The 21,376-nt window shown below is 41.5% G+C and overlaps 3 protein-coding genes across 3 annotated transcripts; 2 read left to right on the top strand and 1 right to left on the bottom strand.

Moving 5' to 3' along the window:
• The first annotated feature begins 831 nt into the window (after positions 1-831).
• Positions 832-7,729, top strand: tinf2 (TERF1 (TRF1)-interacting nuclear factor 2). Its single transcript, XM_078276511.1, has 10 exons — positions 832-1,194; positions 2,920-3,122; positions 3,292-3,396; positions 3,693-3,788; positions 3,922-4,032; positions 4,346-4,469; positions 4,582-5,428; positions 6,016-6,074; positions 6,185-6,264; positions 6,689-7,729. Exons 1-10 carry the CDS (start codon positions 1,161-1,163, stop codon positions 6,806-6,808), a joined length of 1,779 nt encoding a protein of 592 aa, XP_078132637.1. The 5' UTR covers positions 832-1,160; the 3' UTR covers positions 6,809-7,729.
• On the bottom strand, positions 7,446-11,024 carry dhrs4 (dehydrogenase/reductase (SDR family) member 4). The gene is made up of 9 exons (XM_078276512.1): positions 10,764-11,024; positions 10,355-10,470; positions 9,471-9,648; positions 9,211-9,312; positions 8,998-9,068; positions 8,856-8,907; positions 8,090-8,224; positions 7,916-7,971; positions 7,446-7,831 (listed from the first exon to the last, which is right to left on the bottom strand). Exons 1-9 carry the CDS (start codon positions 10,773-10,775, stop codon positions 7,717-7,719), a joined length of 837 nt encoding a protein of 278 aa, XP_078132638.1. The 5' UTR covers positions 10,776-11,024; the 3' UTR covers positions 7,446-7,716.
• A 197-nt stretch (positions 11,025-11,221) lies between these two features.
• On the top strand, positions 11,222-21,351 carry efs (embryonal Fyn-associated substrate). Its single transcript, XM_078276510.1, has 8 exons — positions 11,222-11,397; positions 11,926-12,127; positions 12,931-14,253; positions 14,504-14,647; positions 15,676-16,611; positions 17,028-17,099; positions 18,529-18,786; positions 18,984-21,351. The coding sequence occupies exons 2-8, from the start codon at positions 12,116-12,118 to the stop codon at positions 19,167-19,169; spliced, it is 2,931 nt and encodes a 976-aa protein (XP_078132636.1). The 5' UTR covers positions 11,222-11,397; positions 11,926-12,115; the 3' UTR covers positions 19,170-21,351.
• Positions 21,352-21,376: the final 25 nt, after the last annotated feature.

Genomic DNA, 21,376 nt, shown 5'->3' on the forward strand with positions numbered 1-21,376 from the left:
AAATGGTGATAACATCAGTACTGCTGGTGTTTGACCCAGCAGCTGGACTTTGCCCCAAACCTGGTGATAACTCAGATATAGAATAGCACAAGGCAAAGTTCAGCTCGCCTGTGTGTGTATGTGAAAGACATCCTTTAGTTATTATTACCTAACGCCTGACTGGATATTTGAGATTGATAGCAATATTGATATTTGAGAAATAAAAAAATAACCAGGTTGAAAAAATCTGGAAGTCATGTTTCCAAATGAACATATAATATAAGTTAACAGTTTTGGACCCCTTATATTTGTTATTGTTTTATGTACTGCAATTTCTTGTTACTTATTGACATATACATATACAACCCTCTATAGCTGTAATAAGCTTTATGAGCTGACATATGTATTGTCCCATGGAACTTATCTGGCTCTAATACTTCTAAGGGATAGATAGATATTACAACAACATTGATATCTTACAATATTAAATCCTTTTTGGGCAATTATATTCCCATTGCAGGGACATACAACTCAGTGTTATTGTTTTTAGCCTTTTCTCTGGGCCATTATCTTAGTTTTATTGGTACATAATTCGTGTTCATATGCTCCTTAAAGTGCTCTGACGTTCTGCAAACCATTCCGCTTTACATTTTGTTGTGTTTTTTAAACTATTTTTTATAAACAGATTTTTTTTTCTCCTTTGGCTGTCAGATCTACAACGTCACATCCTGTAAACATCTTTGGGTGCGCTTGTTTTATATGTTTCATAGTTCGCGCTCGGACGGAGTGCCTCGTTCGAACCAATGTCTTTTATTGCAAATGCGCGAAGCACCGCCAAACCGGTACACCCAAGTGAAGATTTGAGAAGATTGAATGGTGCAGTGAAGGCGGGAGGATGAGAAGAAGCCGAAGTTTTGATAGAAGTGTTGCAAGCTTTGTCTTCAAGCGGGTAAACCACAACAGTGGTACTGAGATGTAACGGTAGTTAAATTCAGGAATCACCCGAGTTAGTAAACATCATCTCACAGCATTTCCTAAACAACTTTGCACGGATAAACTAGTTAGTTCCGCCTCAGCTTTGAAGTGTACTCGGGGAGTAATGTGTCAAAGTTGCTAAGCTAACCTTAGTGTCTTAACGTGAGCTTGTGGTCATTGAATAGCTGACTGACGGATTCAGTAGTATGGCAAACGCTAGAAGAAAACCAATTGAAGATGGTAAGTGTTAATAGCTGGGATTACTTTAAAACTGGATGTGAAACCATTTTTTGTCAGTAATGTAGTGATCATGGTTTAACGTTACATTGATTAAAGTAGTAACTTAGGTTGTGGCAAGTGACTGTCAGTGTAACCAAAGTAACGTCATGCCACATCCTCACCCCAGCAGACACAGCTTGGTAGATCAATTTGACAGCTGCTTTATTATCATATCAATAAAGAATATACAGCGCGGGGAAATAAGTATTGAACGCGTCAACATTTTTCCCAGTAAATATATTTCCGATGGGGCTTTTGGAATGACATTTTCATCAGATGTCAGAAAGAAATCATAACAAGTATGTCCATGACAAAAGTTATGTGTAATAAAGTGGAATGATAATGGGAATAAATATTGAACACCTGGAGAAAAAGGGGTGTAAAAAGGCACGGGAAGCCAATAAACCAGCTGAAATCAGTCAGTATTTAGGAAGCAATCCTGCCCCCTATTAGTGCAAATTATTATCAGCTGGATTAGTCCTAATTGATGGCCTATAAAAAGGTTTCTCATTACCAAGGTGTCGCTCAAGAAGCATTTCATGATGGGTAAAAGCAAAGAGCTGGCCCAAGACCTTCGCAAGCTTATTGTAGAAGAACATATGGGTGGCATTGGTTACAGACAAACATCTAAACTTCTGAAAGTTCCAGTGAGCACTGTTGGGGCCATTATCCGGAAGTGGAAAGAACATCATTTCACCATTAACCGGCCACCACCAGGTGCTCCTCGCAAGATTTCTGACAGAGGAGTCCATAGAATACTTACGAGTTGTCGAAAAACCAAGGACCGTTCACGGAGATCTTCAGAAAGACCTGGAAGAAGCATGTACAGTTGTTTCAAAGAAAACGATTAGTAATGCACTCAACCGCCATGGCCTCTATGCACGCTCACCACGCAAGGCACCACTGCTCAAGAAAAGGCATGTGGACGCTTGCTTAAAGTTTGCTGTACAACATCTGGACGAGCCAATGAGAAATGGCACTGCACATCACCCTAAAAACACCATACCAACAGTGAAGTTTGGAGGTGGGAGCATCATGGTGTGGGGCTGTTTTTCAGCATCTGGCACTGGCAGACTTCATATAATTGAAGGAAGGATGAATGGAGAAATGCACCGTGACATTCTTGATAAGAATCTGCTGCCATCCATCAGGATGCTGAAGATGAAACGAGGGTGGACATTTCAGCAAGACAATGATCCCAAACACACGGCCAAGGAAACTCTCAATTGGTTTCAGAGAAAGAACATTAGAATGGCCCAGTCAATCACCCGACTTGAATCCAATTGAAAACCTCTGGAAAGAACTAAAGATCAGAGTTCATAGAGGATGCCCCCAGAACCTTCAAGATTTGAAGACAGTTTGTGTGGAAGAATGGGCAAAAATCTGTCATTACCAACAAAGGCTTGTCATTTCACTTTTTTTACACACAACTTCATTTATGGATTCATTTGTTTTGATATCTTTGTATGTATGGATTACTTGGGTTGTTACTGACATCTGATGAATATGCCGATAGCCCCATCAGAAATATCTTTACTGAGAAAAATGTTGACGCGTTCAATACTTATTTACCCCGCTGTATGCACAGCCAGCCTCACCAGGGGGCATCACATCTTTGCACAACAAAGCCTAAGAATTCATCCATTATCTCATTTGTTTTTGTGCCGTGCTTTGTCTCCTGCACAGATACCAGCCTTCCTTTTGCTGCACTCCAGCTCCTGGCCCCGCCTGTGCGCCTGGTGTCTGCAGCCCTCTGGAAAGTGATGAAGCAGAGGGATGTGACGCAGTATGGTGTTGTGGAGGAATTCGTGACATCAGCCTGCGAGACTGTCCCTGGGCTGCTCACTGTGAGACACCAGGGCAAGCTGGCACTGGGGCTCAGAGGACGGGTGAGATTTTGACATGCCAGTCTCTTTTATTCTCCTCCCCTTCTCCTCCCCTATCTCTGTGTCTGACTGCATTATATTTCCTTTTGATAGATGCATTATGACCTTGTGTGTTTCAGTATTATATTCCTGGCTTGACTGCATGGTTCATCAACCTTACCCTTCTTTTCAGTTAATCTTGGAGCTGTGCTGTACACAGCTGGATGAAAAAGTGATTATGCCACACCTGGAAAGGATCCGTGCTCCTGCTGCTCTGTCATCCTCTGCTCCTACTATGGTAAATTACATTTGATGTTCATAATCCCACAACAAATTGCATTGCCATTTGTTTCACTGTGAACACTTTGTAGGTTTTTATTCCAAAGAAAAACTGCATACTCTTTATGCTTTTTGGCACATTGCTTCAGTAGACAATTTCAGCATTTGCATTACCTTAACTGTAATGTAAAAGATAACTTGACAATATTAATAAAACAAAAAATAATGCCACACGGTTGGTGTTTTGTTAGTGATATATTTGATATGCTATCACTCATGTATGTAATTTTTTGTTGTTGCTATTTTGTCTCATAGAGGAGGGATGTGAAAATCATGAGAACCGTCGAAGGTTTCCATTCATTGGTTCATACTCTGCTAAAAGACCCAACAGAGAGAGAACAGTTCTTCAAGGTAAAGCCCTCTACTAGTGTTTAATTGCAATCATATAGCAGCAGCAACTGATTTCAATCTCTATTGTGATCATCTCTCAGTTGATGTACGTAGGAATGTAAGGGCCAACAATTCTTATTCTCTCTTCTCATAGGAGGAGTTTCCCGTGGATTATGGTACAAAGTTTGACCTGGAACTAGAGAAACTGCTGTGGGAGTTTTTGATTCGACTGGACCAGTTGCTCCCAGTTCCCAGTCTAGCTCAGGTAGTGGGTGCTTTTGAGAGCAGCTTCCCTTGTTTTGTCACAAATTACACCTTATTTATAGCTATTACTGCTTTACAGAGAACATTTTCTGTAAGAAGTTAACTCAGTCTAGACTGTTTCATAAAGCTCTTGTTAGTTGTAAGTTTTTAGTCTGTAAGAACACTTTAGGAAAAATATTTAATATGCAGTGGATGAAAGACGTGCAAAAGCAAACTATTTTTGTTTTCACTATAGGTAGTAATCATATAAAAATGCCTGCTGACACGTGATTTATTTTTGAAGAGCTGTTTATATATTAATACTTTTTCTCCAGACTGTGTCGTGGCTCAGTGATGCCCCCCCTGTCCTGGAGGAGTGTGCGCGGGCAGCCACCCAACCCCAGCTCCTGAAGATATTGCTTCAACATCAAACCTGTCTAGGTCATCTGGAGAATGCAGGTAGAACTAGATAATTTCTTAGCTTAGCTTCTTAGCTAGAATGACAGTAACAGTGAGGCCTTCATTGTAGATTTCTAATAATTCTCATTATCCACACGTTTGGTTTTTACAGCATCCCTCCCTCCAAACATGGGAGACTCCATCCTCGCTTCACTTTCTCTGCCACCCTCTGGAAGAATACCTTCAAATCAACCAACAGGAGCCAAAGGGTCTGCTATGGACCAGTCCGCTGGTACACAGACAAGAGGCAAAACACCATTTATTACACCGGTTATTGGACTAATATCAAATGAAGACGTACCAGTTATGATCAGAACACTGAGAGGTGGCGAGGCAGCCAGTTCAAAAGATGCAACAAACGAGCACTTGCACCCAACAGAGAACTTGAAATTCACTGTGGTTAAACGGAGGCAAAAAGTCAAAAATTATGGAGCGGAGGAAGAGGAGAGGAACGCCTCAGAAAGAAGCAGTGGAATGAAACGCAAGCAACCTGATCACGGAGAAAATGAATCTGATGAGGAAGAAGAAGTGTTAGGCATGACCAGAACTGGGAAAAAGAGGATAAGCAGCAGTTTGAGAAATGGAGTGAGCATGCTCAGGCAGGATAGAGGTGACATGGGGACAAATGAGAGTGACGAAGACGAAGCTGTAAGAAACGAGGAGCATAACAGAGCAGCCCTTGAAACCTGTATGACCCGCCTGGGTCTCAAAACGCTGCACCTGCCTGAAGACCCATCCCTCTGCCCCCTTTTGGTCTCTTGTCTGAGCAACCAACCCAGAGTTATTATTGAAAAACTGTGTCTGACTCCTGCTAGCGCTTACATGACTGATAGAGGAGGAATATCCTTGTATATGAAACGGCAGAATCGGAGGAGGAAGTCACTGGGTAAAGGTCCAACACGTAAAAGCAACCAATCTCCAAATCCTGACTTGGATGTTCCTGGCCTGGACAATAAAGAGTAAGAGACATGGGAATACACAGTGCACATGCTGCAAAGTACGCCTTAGCATTATGTCAAGTTGTATTGCAAAAATTCTGCTGCTAGCTTAAAAGTCTAAATTACATTGTGTTTTGGATTTTGGAACTAGCTTTTTCTCTGCCTTGGATTCTTGTTTTGATTATTGTTGAACGTACCGATGATCACTGCAGTTACATGGCAGAACCAGACATTTTAAATTGACCTTTCAGGAACCCACAGGGACAAAATGTTTTACTGTTCTATGAAATAGTTTACTCTGGCATTGTAGACCATTGTTTGAACCCTCCATCAACAATAAAACACTGATTTAGTTCAATGTTTCCGGTTTCATTTTTCTGTCTCTGTGAGAAATGATTAGTGATTTAAATATGTATATATTGTTCTTTTGGAGCTGCAGGTCCTATTAAAAAGAAACCTATTTAAGTTTCCTGGTTGTGTTTAGACTTAAATTATAAATGGCTCTAGCAAAACGGCTTAGTTAAAGAGTTCCCCTAACAGCTATTGAAACCTACTGAATTAAAAAGGATTTGACTTAATGGTTTAATTATGTTGTTTCTTCTTGACAGAAATTATCCTGTATCACCAAGTATAAGCAGCTCTCCCTTTCAGCAACGGAGGAACACAGGTGATTTAACAAATCATGTCAATTGAAAGCAAGGAATTAAAAGAAAATTTAGCAAAAAAAAACATTACCTGCACAGGTTTTAGTTTAACTATGTTTTCTTTTGTGTTTAGAGACATCGGTCCTTCCAAGAGACAGTGAAGACTATGTAGCGGATTCTGAGGATGAGGCGACAAAGAACTTCAAAGGCAGGGTGTGTACTCTACAAACATGAGAAAACGGTTCCCAGGGGCAGTGAAAATCCTTGAAAATGTGTCCAATTACAGAAGGCATGCCTTAAATATTTTATTTTCAATTTTTATCTGGCGTTGAAATTAATCCTGAGGAATAATCTGTTGCGGAGATAATTTCTTTTTTTCCTATGCAACATGACTGCAGGTTAATGAAAAAAGATTGTGACTACAATGTGCAATTTCAAACAGATGTCACATTTAAGCCTTCGGAATTCACCGAACAAGACACCTGCCGATTATTGTTTTTGAACTGTGTGTTACATATGTAAAGCAGTACAATATTAAAAACTTAATTGAAAATGCCACAAAAACTAAAGTACATTTTAAATACTGATAACTTTCTTCTGTCATCAGTGTTGTTGTAACTGACTCTGTCTCCCTCAGCTGTTTATGAAGCGCTACTACAAGACCAAACACGGCACATATGTTCCCACTCTGAGGGAGTACTGGAAGCCTGGGGTGACACGGTGGGAATTGACGTTTGCTGGCAGCAAGCGCAGATAAGGAAATGGATTTTCACTCTGTCAAGTTTAGTGTTGGGAAACTAACGGCAGAAAGATGCCAGAGGAGAAAAGACAAAAATAATTTGGAATACCAGCGACTGTGGCTGATGGACATTCATTTTGTTATCTTTCTCTAGATTTGATTTCATTGTAGCTAAATCAGATTTGAACTTGAAACAGTGGTTTGTCATTATGGAAAACAAGCCATGAAATGGCATTGTCACTGATTATAGGCACTGTCCTGTTATGGGTTTATGATTATGGGCAACTTTGTGGTATTTTAAATTGTTACTTTACAGTGTTCTTGTAAATAAAGACCAGACAATATCTGGATTATCTGTTACAAATAAAGTCACTTTATAAATATTTTAAAACCGCAATATGTAATATGCTCAATTAATAAAATTAAAAATGTGGCACTTTGTACATTTATTTTGCATTTCATTCACCGTGTTAGTGTCTTTGGATCACATTGGTTTGATACTGAAGCATGCTCTTGAACTGCTCCTGACATCCAATTAATGCAACATGTGATACAGAAGTAATAAGTGAATAATTTTAAAACCCATCCGCAACTGGGCTTGTCAATCAGATGTACAGTATATTTAAATATGTCAACATCAACCAGGAGCAGTTGGTGAAGAAGTGAAAATCCATGAAAACCTTCCCATTTATTTAGAAATTGAATGACATCTTATCACACAGACTGTGACGATGAAATTAGTTGTCACAGAGTAGAAATCTTTACACGGAAATTCACCCAGGAAACAAAGAATTAGTTATAGGATTTCACATTCCTCAGTATCCTGGCTTATATTGGCGAATTATAGCTCTCATACTAAGGTTTACTAATCAAATCAATCTACACAGGAACACACAATTAAGTGCAAATTCGTCGCCACTGGAGATTCACAGTCGACAGCCTATCCCTCCAGTCACTGTGATGGTCTCTCCAGTGATGTAGGAAGCCTCCTCAGAGCACAAGAAGGCAATCACTCCACCCACTTCCTCTGGCTCTCCGACTCTAAAGGGAAAGATGAAAAATGGTATTCATGTGTGCATAATACAAACATGTTAACGCAAACTTCCATGTGAGCATGAGCTGTACCTTTTAATGCTGAGCTGCCTTTTAAACTCGTCCATGACGTCTTCATTTCCCCATAACTGCGACAAAACAGTGGTGTATTATAGAGACTACAACATTTACCAAGAGAAAAAATTAAAGAAAACTCCCATGTTTTGAGCGTGTGATACAAAGAGGACCGTGTCTTTTTCTCCTCACCGCAGAGCTGAAGCGGGTCTTGATGACTCCAGGGGCCACGCAGTTGACTCTTATGTTACTGTGGGCCAGCTCAGGAGCCAGCACCCGGGTCAGACCCAGCAGTGCTGTCTTACTCACACTGTAAGGACCCAGGGCCTGCAGAGACAGAGACACAGTGTCCATAACATACACATGCGTATGGGGAGTCTGTAGTACCTCCTATTTATCTTAAAGTGCTCATATTATGCTTTTTGGCTTTTTCCCTTTCCTTTATTGTGTTATATATCTTTTTTGTGCACGTTATAGGTTTACAAAGTGAAAAAGCCCAAAGTCCACCCCAAAGGGACTTACCATCTCCAACAGGAAACACTGTTCACAAACTGCTCCAAACAGCTCTATTGTAGTCCAGCCTTTACTTCCTTGACGACACGCGTCACTTTGTAACACACGTTATAATGCTCGCCTAGCTGCTAGCATGGCACGCCTTCATACTCTGCTTCTGACTGGGTAGTAGTCCTTACTACTACTACTGCACATGTGCGCCTCCCTACAAAGATGGAACAGAAGTGAGATGCCTCACTCTGTAGCTAAAACAGAGAGCTCAACACACAGGGTGAAAAGAGGAGATGCAGCAATGTGCAGTACAACAAAAATATGGTGTTTTTTGAAAATGAAACCATGAAAACCTATTCTGATATAACCTCTAAATACAATTATAAACCTGAAAATGGGCATAATATGAACACTTTAATACAAATATGTTTGTTCCGCTTATACTCTCACTGACCTGCATTGGTTGGTATCCAGCCACAGATGACACAAATACTACATTTCCCCCACTAAAGAGAAAAATAGAGCATTTGTGTTAAATAAATGTACAGTGAAGAGTTTTATAATCTTATTTTTGTTTGGATTAGTTTGACACTCACCCCCTCTTCTCCATATGAGGCACCACCAACTTAGTCATGAGGAAGGCCGATTTCACATTTACAGACAGGATCTAGAAAGGAATGTAGAAATTATCCCATTAATTATACTGTATTAAAATAAATGAAAGGAGGAAGAAGAATCATTTTTCAGAGACAGGAGCCTCATTCAAACAATTCTTCTGTGAATCCCAGGGCTTCATTTGCTGTGTGTACCTTGTCCCAGACGTCCTCTGTGGAGTCCATGATGTTTCCAAAGAAGGGGTTAACCGCTGCGTTGGATACCAGGATATCAATGCCTCCACACTGATCCAGAGTCTACTCCAAACACAGAATGAGACTATTAATGAGCTTATGAGTCTAATTAATCAATGACAACTTCATAATTATTGGTATGCAGCCATGTTAACCAAACTTGTAGATGCAGTTGTTTGAGAACCATATAACTGTTGTTGATAGAATACAAAAATACTTACCATTTGAACCAGTTTTTCTCTGTCTTCTCCTTTGCCAACATTACAGGTGGTCCCGGTCACTTGAATGCTCTGGCTCTGCAGCTGTGCCACAGCCTTGTCCACGTTGGCCTGCCGCCGGCTGCTCACCACCACATGGGCTCCTCTCTTTCCCAGAGCCTGAGCTGCAGCTAAACCAATTCTTAGGAGGAGAAGAAAACTCAGTAAGTCTGTAACAACTGCTATTACCATCAATATAGCTGTCTTACATTATGTTATTATCAGACAAATGTTTGACATCATTTCAGATGCCATCCTTTGAGATTTCAAGATTCAAGATTCAATGCTTTATGGCCATTCCAATGTACCTAAATGGAATTTGCTTTAGAGAGCTCACATAAATCCAAACAGGAACCTTAGAACATAACATGACTGTACTAAAGACATAAAACAAGTGGTAAAAATGCAAAATGATCATAGTCAAATAATAAAAATGTAATGTATAAAAATAATAATTAAATAAATAGATAAATCCAATGTTCCCATAGGGATGCTATCAGCACCATATGATGGGTTCCACTGTGTACATACCATTTAGTGTGGCTGTGCTTGTTCTAATATTTTTTTGCTATTTGAAAGATTTGTAAAAAAATTTCCCTTTTTTTGTAGTCTAGAGGTGTACATTTCAAGGTTAGGTAGCTGTCTTACAGAGAAAGGTCTTTGTTCGTAGGATCACAGCTATTATAGATTATATTGTCAAGGGAAATGTTTCATGTTATATTTCATTTGTTATCACTGCTTCATCAGGGCAGCTAACTGTTGCCAAAGCCATTTTCTTAGTAACTATTCTGTGTATTTTAGTATAGCAGTATAGACAAAAAAAAAAGGAAATCATGTGGAATTCTTACCCATCTGTAGAGGCAGTGACTATGGCTACCTTTCCAGCAAGGCTACTTTGAGACATACTCCTTTGGCCAGCAACAGGATTTGTCCTAATGCACCTGAATACACTCCTAAACATCACCTGTGAACAGAGAATAGTATCTAGGGTAGAGGTCACCTGGACTCTGACAGCAGTGGTGCACAAGCTGAATACTGAGAGATATAAGTAAACAGTGAATGTTGAAATTCATTTAGTCACTTAGACTCATTATACACGTATTGATCCACGGTGAAATAACAGCAATGACATGAATAAAATACTTGATCGGTAGGCAGACTCAGACAACTCAGTTCAAGTGTATACTTTTACACATTTGGCTACATCGTGTAAAGTAACTAATGCAAATATAAATGTAATCAAGAGCATTATCCTACCCTGCAGTTCATTCAATATTGAACATGAAGTTATACAGTGGAAGAATTTCCTACGCCTCTCAAAGTCTACTGCCTGGACCTTTGACTACCGACGATTCATGTCGCTGCAGTCAGTATTTTCCGGGTAAAAGACCTGCTGTCAAAATAAAAGCCTCCGGAAAGCAGCCCAGCGACATTGGATGCTGTTTAATTCAATTGTACAGCCAAGTCCGTCAAAACAATAATGCAATTTGTTTAGGGAATTTGGAATTTTGCTATACTGTCCAGTGGTAGTCGAAGCGTGGGAACACTTTTTTTTTTTTTTTAATCAGTTTGCAGCTTAGTTTTACGATTAACGGCCACATTCAGATATCCCTAAACGCAACCCGCAAAAACGAGCCAATCACACAGGCGGTGTGTTCAGGGCTGCGGTTACCTACGCGACTTCACAGATGTTGGATTGGTCTAAAGCCTACAGCTGACGCTCAAGCATGCTATTTAGATCTATGGACTGCTCTGAGGAGGCGGAGAACATTTTGTTGTCATCGCCGAAGATTGAACGCCGATGGCCTCAGATTTTCACGCCTGAAAAGAAGTGATTTTACGTACCATCGAATGTGACGCTAATTTTAAAGGCGATAAGAAAAAAAGCAACGTAAGTATTTTATAATGATGGGTGCTAACGTTGGCTGGCAAACATGTCGACTTTAGCGGTTTAACCCGGCGGTACCATTGTTGTTTTAAAACTGAACTTTAGTGTTAGCAGCAAAAGGCGATGAAGATAGCCAGCGTTAACAGCCAACATCTACGTTCGCTAACGTTAGGCCGCGGCAACATAGCTCGCGTTATTCTAACTAGCTAACGTTACTGTTCAAATGAATTGTCATTTGAACACGAATAGCCATGGATAACTATATAATATACATTTTAATAGCGAGTGCACACAGTTTATTTATCTACGATGCTAAGCTAACGTTAGCTTTCGCTTAGCGGGTTGCATTCAATGTAACTTAACGTTACTGGGCGTGGAAAAGGATAGACAGGTGTTGCCGCTGCCTGCCTACCTTTCATTTCACGTGTGTCTTGTAACGTTATAAGTTGAGGTTAACTAACGTTAACAGTCTCGGTGTGTTGTGAATGAGTCGTGAAGAAAGCGTTCAAAGCCTTTCTGCATTGATTGCAGAGTCCTTATGAAGGCGGAGACGACGAGGCGCCCGGGCTTTGAGATGTGTCCTGCCCAGACTCAGCTGTGCTTCTGTACCGAGTCTCTCGGGCGACCAACACATGCATGAGAAGCACCGCTGATCTAGATGGACGACCCCGACTGACCTACTGGAGTTATTCTCTGAGACATAACTGTTAACTTAGCGACAATGTCTGTCTCCGTGAGTACAATATTTGTCTCTTTGTTTGTATGAATTTGCATGCACTTTTGTGATGGTATTACAATGATGTACATATGTGATCAAAACTCACTTGGAACCAAAAAAATATAATTTGCTGGGCATGTTTTTACCTTTTGTGTATTATCTCACAATATCTATATATTTTTATCAGGATCTTTATTGCCTCCATTACTGTTCTAAGGGGGTCCCACATGGCTCAATGGATCCTTGTTGTCCCCAGGGGGTTGGTTTAGAAAATGAAAGGGGGCCTGACTCTGGCTTTTGGGTTGGCAATTAAATCCTAAACAGCAAGGGACAGATGTGCCTCTTATCCCCTCCCCCTTCCTCTCATCTAGCTCATTACCATTAGGCCCTTATGTCCATTTGATCATTGATCCTCCCTGACTGTTCCCCTTTTTTTTCTTTCTTCGTGGTTATTGACACACTGTAAATTTTGAGTTTGTCATGATGCTAGCTTTTATATTTTTTATTTTTTGTGTTCACCCATCCTCTTCCTGTACTTTTGTCTCTCACACTGCCATTTTACGAGATCTTCCCTATTCATTCTCCATTCACTCTCTATTCAATAGCCCTAAACAATCAAACCTTTTATAACCCTGACTTGGCATTGCCATGTGAATGTACTTGTTTATTTGTGGTGTGTAGATGTGAGACACTCTCTTGGGTGAATTTAGGCTGTCGATTAAAACCTACTTTTAAGTGTGTGTGCGCGTGTGTATGTAAATTACTAAATGGAATGGTCCGTATTATGATTTCTAATCATGTCCTGTCTTCTTTCTCAGACGGTATTGGCAAAGGCACTGTTCGACAACACGGCAGAGAGCCCGGAGGAGCTGGCTTTCCGGAAGGGTGACATACTGATGGTTCTTGAACAGGAACAGGGTGGCGGGCCAGGCTGGTGGCTCTGCTCCCTGCATGGCAGACAGGGCATTGCCCCTGCCAACCGCCTTCGACTCCTTCAGACTGCCCCACCCCCAGGCTCAGACCCCCGTCGTGGTCCCGTTGAGGACTCTGTCTACCTGTCGCCTGTTCCCCCACTAGCCCGGACTGCTGTCAGCAGTAGCGCAGAAGACATAGATGGAGTGTATCGTTCCCCACCAGGCGTGGGTGAGGGACGAGGAGCTGCCTCAAGGCCCGGGGAGCTCCGCAGAGTCGAGGTTGGGCGCCCACGCTCACACTCCAGCTCTGGCACTCGGCCTAGACCTGACTGGGATTTAGGAGTGGCGGGGCGTCCACGCTCACCCTCTCTGAGAGGACGAGGCACAGAAATGACTGGAACACTTTATCAGACTCCAGTAAGTCCCATGCCTTCAGCAGCTCAGCATACCAGACAGCCAGGAGCTCTCATGGCTTCAGAGTCAGTGTACCTCGCCCCCACTGGAGTTCCAAGGGCAGCTGATGAACCAGAGGACACTACATATCTAGTCCCTAGAGAAACACTAACAACAGGACACTCTGAAGACTGTTACTTGGTGCCCAAAGGTACACCACTTGCAGGTGACAGTGTTTACCAATCCCCAACAGGAGGAGTTGTGGGCACTGCTGTCTGCTCTAATGGCCTTAGTGGAACACTCGGTACCCCACAGTCGAAAGTGAGCCAGGACACACCTGGAATGTACCAAACACCTACCCCTGTGGGAGCAAGCCTTCACAGGACTTCAGCCACAGCTTTGGCCCACCAGCACCCATCTCAGTTATCCCCAGTCCAAGCATCTCCCAGACCTCTGCTCAAGGGAGTTTCACCCAACCCGGCTGTTGCCAGGGGCAAACCAGGCCTGGCCTGTCACCGCGGGTCTCCTTTGCTGATCAGAGCAGGGCAGGTCAGGGTTCCTGGCTCACCAAATTTTACCCGCAAACCTCGTCCACCAGCACCTCCAGTGAGGGGAGTCACCAGGAAAGATGCCGCACCATCATCAGCTGATTCTAACAGTGTCCCCAAACCCACTGCTCAGGTCACTTCTGCAAGCCTGCAGCAAGAAGAGGACAAACAGAGGGTACTTCCTCAGAGTATGGAGGAAAGGATAAATAATGGCCTGGAGAAAAGTAACAACATGCTGAACAAAAAAGAAGAAAATCGGGATTACTCAGATGCTGTGGATGACCAGGTACAGTATGTGATGGCTACTTCAACTACCACACTGTTGAAACTGTTGTTCTGCCTAGAACAGTGTTATGTTGTAGGGTAATTCATATTCTAATTGCTCCAAAAATTTATTTTGTCTTTGGGAGGTCGTGAGTGGAGTGCGTTTGCATGTTGTCAGAGTTTCATTAGCACGTTTGAAAAAATGTATACAAATTTTGGTTGACCAAGACCTGCAATCATAATTCGGTTTTGTGCTTTCGTTGTCTTGGTAGGTGTATGATACCCCTCCCAGAGGCAGGTGGCATCGTCCAGTCCCATCTTCCACTGGTGGTGGTGGTGGTGATGATGATGATGATGATGATGGCATCTATGACACCCCTCGAAGTGTCCCACCACAAGCTGATTCTGAGACAGAGGTAAAGCAATCCTTACAGAGCTACAGATGGACCTGTGTTATTAGTACCTGTCTTCTCAGCTGTGTTTAATCTCCGCTTAACTTTATGATTTATATCGAATTTTGGAGGTTAAAATGTCTATTTACACAACATCTGTGTTTTAAAGTAATTGTGCAGACGTTAAAATTTCATCAGTGATGTATTCCATTGGTTTTGCTCTTACGTGTGTTGTGCCTATAATTTGCTCTTTCTTTTATTTTTGGATAGTCAAATAACAATCCTTATGAATGTATATAATTGACCAAGATATAGCTGGGAACTGCTAAACTGGTGAAATTCATGTCTGTACAAGTGAAGGGATTCACCAACAAGAGATGACTATCAAATACCCTGTCACCATTTCTTCCCACATTCCACCATCAGTCTGTCTCCCTGCCCCCCTTCAAGGCGAGGCCACACCTGTCTCTTTCTGCTGGGGGAGCCTGTCTATCCAGTCCAAATGCTGCTGCTATTTTCTCTCACACCCTAGTCACACCCATTTGTCATGGCCATACCACCAGCACCCTGCCCCCAGTGGTGTCCTGTTTAATGTTACTTGAATATGTCTGCCAGCTGTTGGGATTATTTTTTCCTCTTTGCCTGGAATTACTGTATGTGGACTCATTGCTTTTACACTTAGCTGATTTTAAGGGGACAAATGTGTCTCTTTCCACCTTTGGTGGTTGTGGCGACTCTTTGACAGTGTGTGGATATCATGTGTTTTTACTTTAACCAGTTCAGTGTGATCATCCGTGCACAAGCCAGGTTTAAAAGTGGTCTAAAGTCTTCTAAACTCGCAAAAGAACATGTTGCTCTTACAAATTATGTGTGCCCACAGTATTGTGGATGCATCATGGTTCCCTTATTGACACAGAAACCCCATACTGTGTTATGGCACAATGACTACTTTGCGTCCCTGTCTCATAGAATCATTCTCCATCCAAATAATCATAAAGTCAACAACACGCATAATTTCAAAACATTCCCTCTGTCTTATCTCCCACTTGTAGGTCTATGATGTCCCCACCATCACTCTGAATTTGTCCACATTAGATGTCCAGCCTGATGAAGTTGATGACGATGTATACAGTGTTCCTACACTTCCAGGTGTACCTCTGGGCCCGGGGGAGTCCACCAACAGCCTCTCTGGTGATGATGTTGGACAGGTCTATCGTGTCCCTGGACCTGAGAAACGAGCCAGCAGTGGAGGTCATAACCGAGACTCTTCTGAGCATGACTGTGGCATCTATGACATGCCTGCATTGACTGCGGAAATCCTCCCTCACTCTTTGTCATCCTCCTCCACCTCTACTCGCCGCCTCTCTGTTTCTAGTAATGGTTCAGGTGACATGCAGTGGAGAGCCACACTTTCCAGCCTTGTCCACTCGGTGCTTAACACAGCCTCCAGCTCGGTCTCCACTCTGTCGTCACGGGACCTGGCCACCTCGTTGGCTGAAATCCTGTCGACCTGGAAAGCCAGTCATTCAGATGATCCTCCACCGCCTCTTCAGCAGGCATGGGCTCGTCTATCAGACCTCCTTCCGGCGTTATCTGCTATTGGCAACGCTCCTCCATCAGAAGGGCTGTTGACGCTGGTTCAGCGCTCCCTAGAGGAAAGCGCTCTCCTCTTGCAGGCTCAGGGCCGACCACGTTTGCCTTCCCAAGATTCCCTGTCCCGCAGGCCATTGCCTGCGCTCCCAGTGCCTGATGGGAAGTCTTCAGGAGGTGGGATGGGCTCGCGTAAAGGTAGCTGGATCCAGGAGCGGCCCCTGCCACCAACCCCTCAGCCTGCCTTCCCCTTGCCTCCCACTCTGTCGACTGTGACACTTACAGTGGGCCTTATTGATGGAGAAGATGACCCCAGCAATGAGTATGCAGGGATCGGCTTGACTCCCATCCCTGCCCCTGTACCTACTGGAGACAGTGTTGGATACGTCAAGCTGCAGGTCAGTTTTCATGAAATGAATTTGTTATACAACATCTGCATTTTTTTTTTCATGCTACTATTGAGTTTTTTTTTTCTTCTTTTCGATTTATTAACTTATCTGCATCGAGCATTGAATCGTTCTAGAGAGAATTGCGATGTATCTAAGAATCGATTATTTTTCCCACCCTTAATTGAGTGTTTGTCATGTTCACCCAGAATTCCATCTTTGTCATTTATCTTTACATGTTTTATATATACCTGCATTTTTTTCTGTTTTTTTCTGTTTTTTTTTTTTGTGCTTCAACACATCTGTACAATTGCTGGGAACTATTTATACATGTCATGAGTGCACATGTAGTTTTATGGTTACAATACAATCAAACAGACAGTAAATGTGTCTATAAACATGCCTGACTGATCTCTGTCCCACTCTAGGGTAAACCTGAGCCACTTCCTGATGTCCTGGGTGAGAACGGACACATACAAACTATCACTGCAGAGCCAACGGTGAGTCTTTACCTCTTATTTTTACACAATCCTTAGCTCCTACAGTCCAAAGACTGTCATTTCTTAGACGTTTTTGTTGAACAGAAACACACAGCAAGTCCACACAGTGGACAAGTCATTGATTCACTCTGTGTTCACAGTGCGCTCTGTTTACCAATGAGCACTGTGACTCATTAATTCAGCTTGATGCAGCTTTTCAGCTCCTGATGTGGTCCAAATTCATCTTCAGTCTACACTTACGATTACCCAACGCCACCTGACTTTATATCAAATTAACCCCTGTTGATGTCTGTCTCATTAATCTATCCATTAATCCATTATGTGTGGCGATTGAGAGAATGTTTACAGTGTTAACGCTTTCATTTATTTTTCTGATAATCCAACATCAAGGCCTATAGTTGGAGACTTGTAACAGCATACAAAGCAAAATTACAATCATGTATTGTCTTCTGTTGCTTGAGACTAAGGTCATGTTATCTTATCTCTCAGTCTGAATTTTCTCGAGTCGTGGCTAGATTCCTTGGTTACGCCATAGACAACCAACAAGAGGTCACTTGTAAATCGTAACAATCTTGCCTCACATAGAATGGAGGCTGCAGCACAACAAGTGACAGAAAAGCACAGTCATTCTTTCAACAGTGCCACTTGCTGACGTACCATATATGTGTGTGTTTGTGTCTGACTTTCTCTGGCTTTTAAGTTCGGTGTAAGACAACCTTATTTAAAAGAAGGGTTGAGTGCTCACGTCCTGTATTACATTAATACAGTTATACACCATCAATTAGGGGTTTGCATAATGTTTGTTTACATTAGGAAGTCAGATAAATGGTTGCTTAAGATTAGTTGTTAGCGGTTACTAATGATTCTTTTTTGTTATGGATTCATGTTGATTAATTTTTGATAAATCCTTTGGTCCATAAGATCAGGTCAGAAAATAGTGGGAAAATACTGTTGTAATTGTAAAAATATTATAAAATATCTTGTTGTTCACCCAACAGTCCAAAACTCAAAAATGATCAGTTTACTATCATATTTAACAAAGAAAAGCATCAAATCCTCACATTCAAGAAGCTGGAAGCAGCAAATGTTTTTGCTTACATTGTTTTTTTCGATTATCAAAATAGTTGGCCAATCAACAGAAAATGAATTGGGTACCAGTTAATCGACTTATCGTTGCAGCTATGCTAAAGAGTCATTTAAATGTAATGTAATTATGTTGTGTGCAGTATAGCAAAATGGCTTAAAGCTTTAATTGCATCTGTGGTTGTTGTGTAATTATTGGCCGGATTCAAAAGGGAAAACTTGTCAAAACCCCACTTAGCCATCCAATTTCTCAGATTTGTCATCTCCTAAAGACAATGATACATTTAGTGCCCGTGGCATATTTGACTCTGTAACATGACTTTCTCTATTGATCTTTCATGTACAGTTGACCCCATCCCCTCCACTTCCTGTGTCTCTCTCCCTGGAGGACTCGGAGCTGCTGTCCTTTTACTCGTCTCAAAGCCTCGCTCACCTCTCCTGCCTGGCAGACGCCATCGATGTGCTCTTCAGCAGCGTGCAGGGAAACCAACCTCCCCGCGTCTTCGTCGCTAGAGGAAAGAGTCTCATTGTGACGGCACACAAACTGGTGTTTATTGGGGACACACTCTCCCGCCTTCTCACCTCGGCCGACCTCCGGGCCAAGGTATGTAGAGAAAACCCTACGCAGTTTGTTTTTATGACATTATTCATGTGAAATCATAAGATATATATAGCCTGTATGTTGAGAAATAAAAACACAAAGTATACTTTCTTTTGTCTTAATGGGCAATAACTGGCAGTTTACATTTTGTTTTATCAAAGCTGTGTAATAATTGCTTTTATTTCTTTTCTCTACTTCAGATCACAACCTCAGGGGGACGACTCTGTCAGGCCTTGAAGTCAGTTGTTGTGGCAACAAAGGGCGCTGCACAAAACTACCCTTCAGTATCCGCCACCCAGGAGATGGTGGACCGTGTCGCTGAGCTCTCCCAGCAAGCAGCTGGCTTCTCCACTCTGCTCCAGCGCCTGGCAGAAATATCTTCATGATATTTCATATCACTTGCGTAAAAACTTTGTTTACACTACACATATATTTTCTCTCTTTGAAATGCCTTATTTGTTGTTAGACTCTTTTCATTACCTTTTGTTTGAGTGGGATTGAAGCGAGCGAAGTTGAATCCTGGAACACGTGTTTAGCCTCGCTGCAGCTGCTACAAAGCTGAGTTTTGACGGTTGGTTCTGTCCTCCAAGTGTGTGTTGGTTTGCCTTTGTTTATATACTGACCTTCCCAGCTTTGATGCCACGTCTTTTTGAGTGTTAACTTATTGAATATTTGAAGCTCCTCCATGGCTTTGAGTGTCCATGCGGACTGTTTGTCTTGGGAGCTTTGCTTTATTATGTTTGCCATATTTTCTTTCACTCACATGATAGCAGTTTTCCTTCCTTCCTCTATTTATTTAGCCATCTCCCCCATTCCACAAATAGCACAGAAGGAGGCCTCACATCCTGGTTCTGGCCTACTTTTTACTGTTAACCTGAAAGGCCTTTTGTTATCATCATTCTGAAGCTGTAGAAGCAGCATATCAAGTGTTTTGGGCAAACTTCCTGAACCCTATTCCATTTCTTCCATATTAAGCCTGACTTCCATTGATAATCTGTGCAAGTATGTGTTGTGTTCGTGTAGTACCCATTTCCACTAGAGAGCAAAGATGAACTGCAGTACAGCTTGTAATCCACTCAATGAGGATAACAAGAAACATCTCTCAGTCTACGTTCATGCAGTCATACACACCTCTTGAAGAAAATTAAAATCCTGTCTGACAGAGAGAGAGAGATCATATTTGAGTGAGTAATAATAGTTGGGTGAGAAATTGCCTAATTGTGTTCTTTCCCACAGTCACGTGGTAGCCTGGCAATGGATAAGAAACCTGTCGATCAAGCTCACCTGTCTCGACACGTCTTGTTATGATCTGCATGCTTACCTTTCTTTGACTTTCTTTGCTTTTCATGTTAATTTCCCATACGATGCTTACCCCTGTCAACACTTCTTACTCACATCTGCTTTGATAGTTTCAAGTCAGGAAGAAACTATGGCTGGGTATGATACATAGGCTATATAATAAATAAATTGATAATGTAAAGCATAGCAGTGGAACACATGTCACTGTACTGAACATCAGTTTCATTATTTTAAACTATAAAGATATATATTAATATTTTGACAATTATTACTGTTGTGATATTGATCGTAACCATATCGCCCAGCCTTAGTAGAAACTGAAATGAAGCACAGCATTTTTTTGTTGTTAATTGAAATGGGGGGGATTTTGCATTTTAAATCCAACAAAACATACCTGTTTTTCATGTCAGACCATTGTATTACTGTCTGACCTACCATTTTCATTTGTACCAGTTAAATTTAAAATGTTGGTATGCGCACAAACAGCTCAGAAACATTTTAATTATGAAGCTGTGGTAGAACATAAAGTAGACTGGAAGTTGAACAAACATTTCACATTTACACTACACATCTCAACTTTACAAAGGTGCTCTACAAAAGTTGGATTATAATACTATAAGTGTTGTGATCTATTTTGTGTTGTCAGTCATATTGCTTAACCTTGCATTCAAATTTTACTTTTCAGATCCAACTCAGTATCATCAGGGCATTGCATAATCATTTTTTCAGTTTAAATCATTTTTTGAGGTAAACTGTATGTTCCTGTTTTTACATCCTCTCTGCTGCATTGCCACCTTGTGGGGGTTTGAAGTATTAATTAATGAATACCTGCCTGCCTAATTGGGCATGGCATATGTATGAAGAGAGCATGATCGCAAGTAACCTTTAGCAGTATATTTATTACTGTCATTTTTTTATATTCTTTGCTGTCCAGTTTGCATGGCTTTAATTTGAATACGTTTTATATATGCACATCCTTCACCACAGGGTGATTTTACTGGGTAATTTACAATGAACATTTCTTCTAAAAAATGTTTAGTTACAGTTCAAAGATATGGCTGTTTTTTTCTTTAGTACAAGGAAGTTATTTACACTATGTGAACTCATTTTAGTCTCTTATCTGTATTTGCTGAGGTGTAGAAGTGAATATTTGACTTTTCTCCTACAGTAATACACCTCTTTACTTTTAACACTACATTTGATGCCTGTCTTGTATTCCTGTTCAGAATTCACAAATGCATCTTTTACAATTAAACAAATGTGTTTGAATTATTGATTGCAGTATTAGTCTGTC

This window comes from Sander vitreus, chromosome 19, assembly GCF_031162955.1.
Source record: "Sander vitreus isolate 19-12246 chromosome 19, sanVit1, whole genome shotgun sequence".
NCBI lineage: Eukaryota > Metazoa > Chordata > Actinopteri > Perciformes > Percidae > Sander > Sander vitreus.

Excerpts from the sequence above, each read along its gene's own strand:
- tinf2 (XM_078276511.1), top strand. The coding sequence starts at position 1,161 with ATGGCAAACGCTAGAAGAAAACCAATTGAAGATG. Across the intron at positions 3,789-3,921 it reads AGAGAGAACAGTTCTTCAAG|GAGGAGTTTCCCGTGGATTA; the intron begins GTAAAGCCCTCT and ends CTCTTCTCATAG. Across the intron at positions 4,033-4,345 it reads CAGTTCCCAGTCTAGCTCAG|ACTGTGTCGTGGCTCAGTGA; the intron begins GTAGTGGGTGCT and ends CTTTTTCTCCAG.
- dhrs4 (XM_078276512.1), bottom strand. Across the intron at positions 9,649-10,354 it reads GTCACTGCCTCTACAGATGG|AATTGGTTTAGCTGCAGCTC; the intron begins GTAAGAATTCCA and ends TCTCCTCCTAAG. Across the intron at positions 9,313-9,470 it reads GAGAAAAACTGGTTCAAATG|ACTCTGGATCAGTGTGGAGG; the intron begins GTAAGTATTTTT and ends TGTTTGGAGTAG.
- efs (XM_078276510.1), top strand. Across the intron at positions 14,648-15,675 it reads AAGCTGATTCTGAGACAGAG|GTCTATGATGTCCCCACCAT; the intron begins GTAAAGCAATCC and ends TCCCACTTGTAG. Across the intron at positions 17,100-18,528 it reads CTATCACTGCAGAGCCAACG|TTGACCCCATCCCCTCCACT; the intron begins GTGAGTCTTTAC and ends TTTCATGTACAG.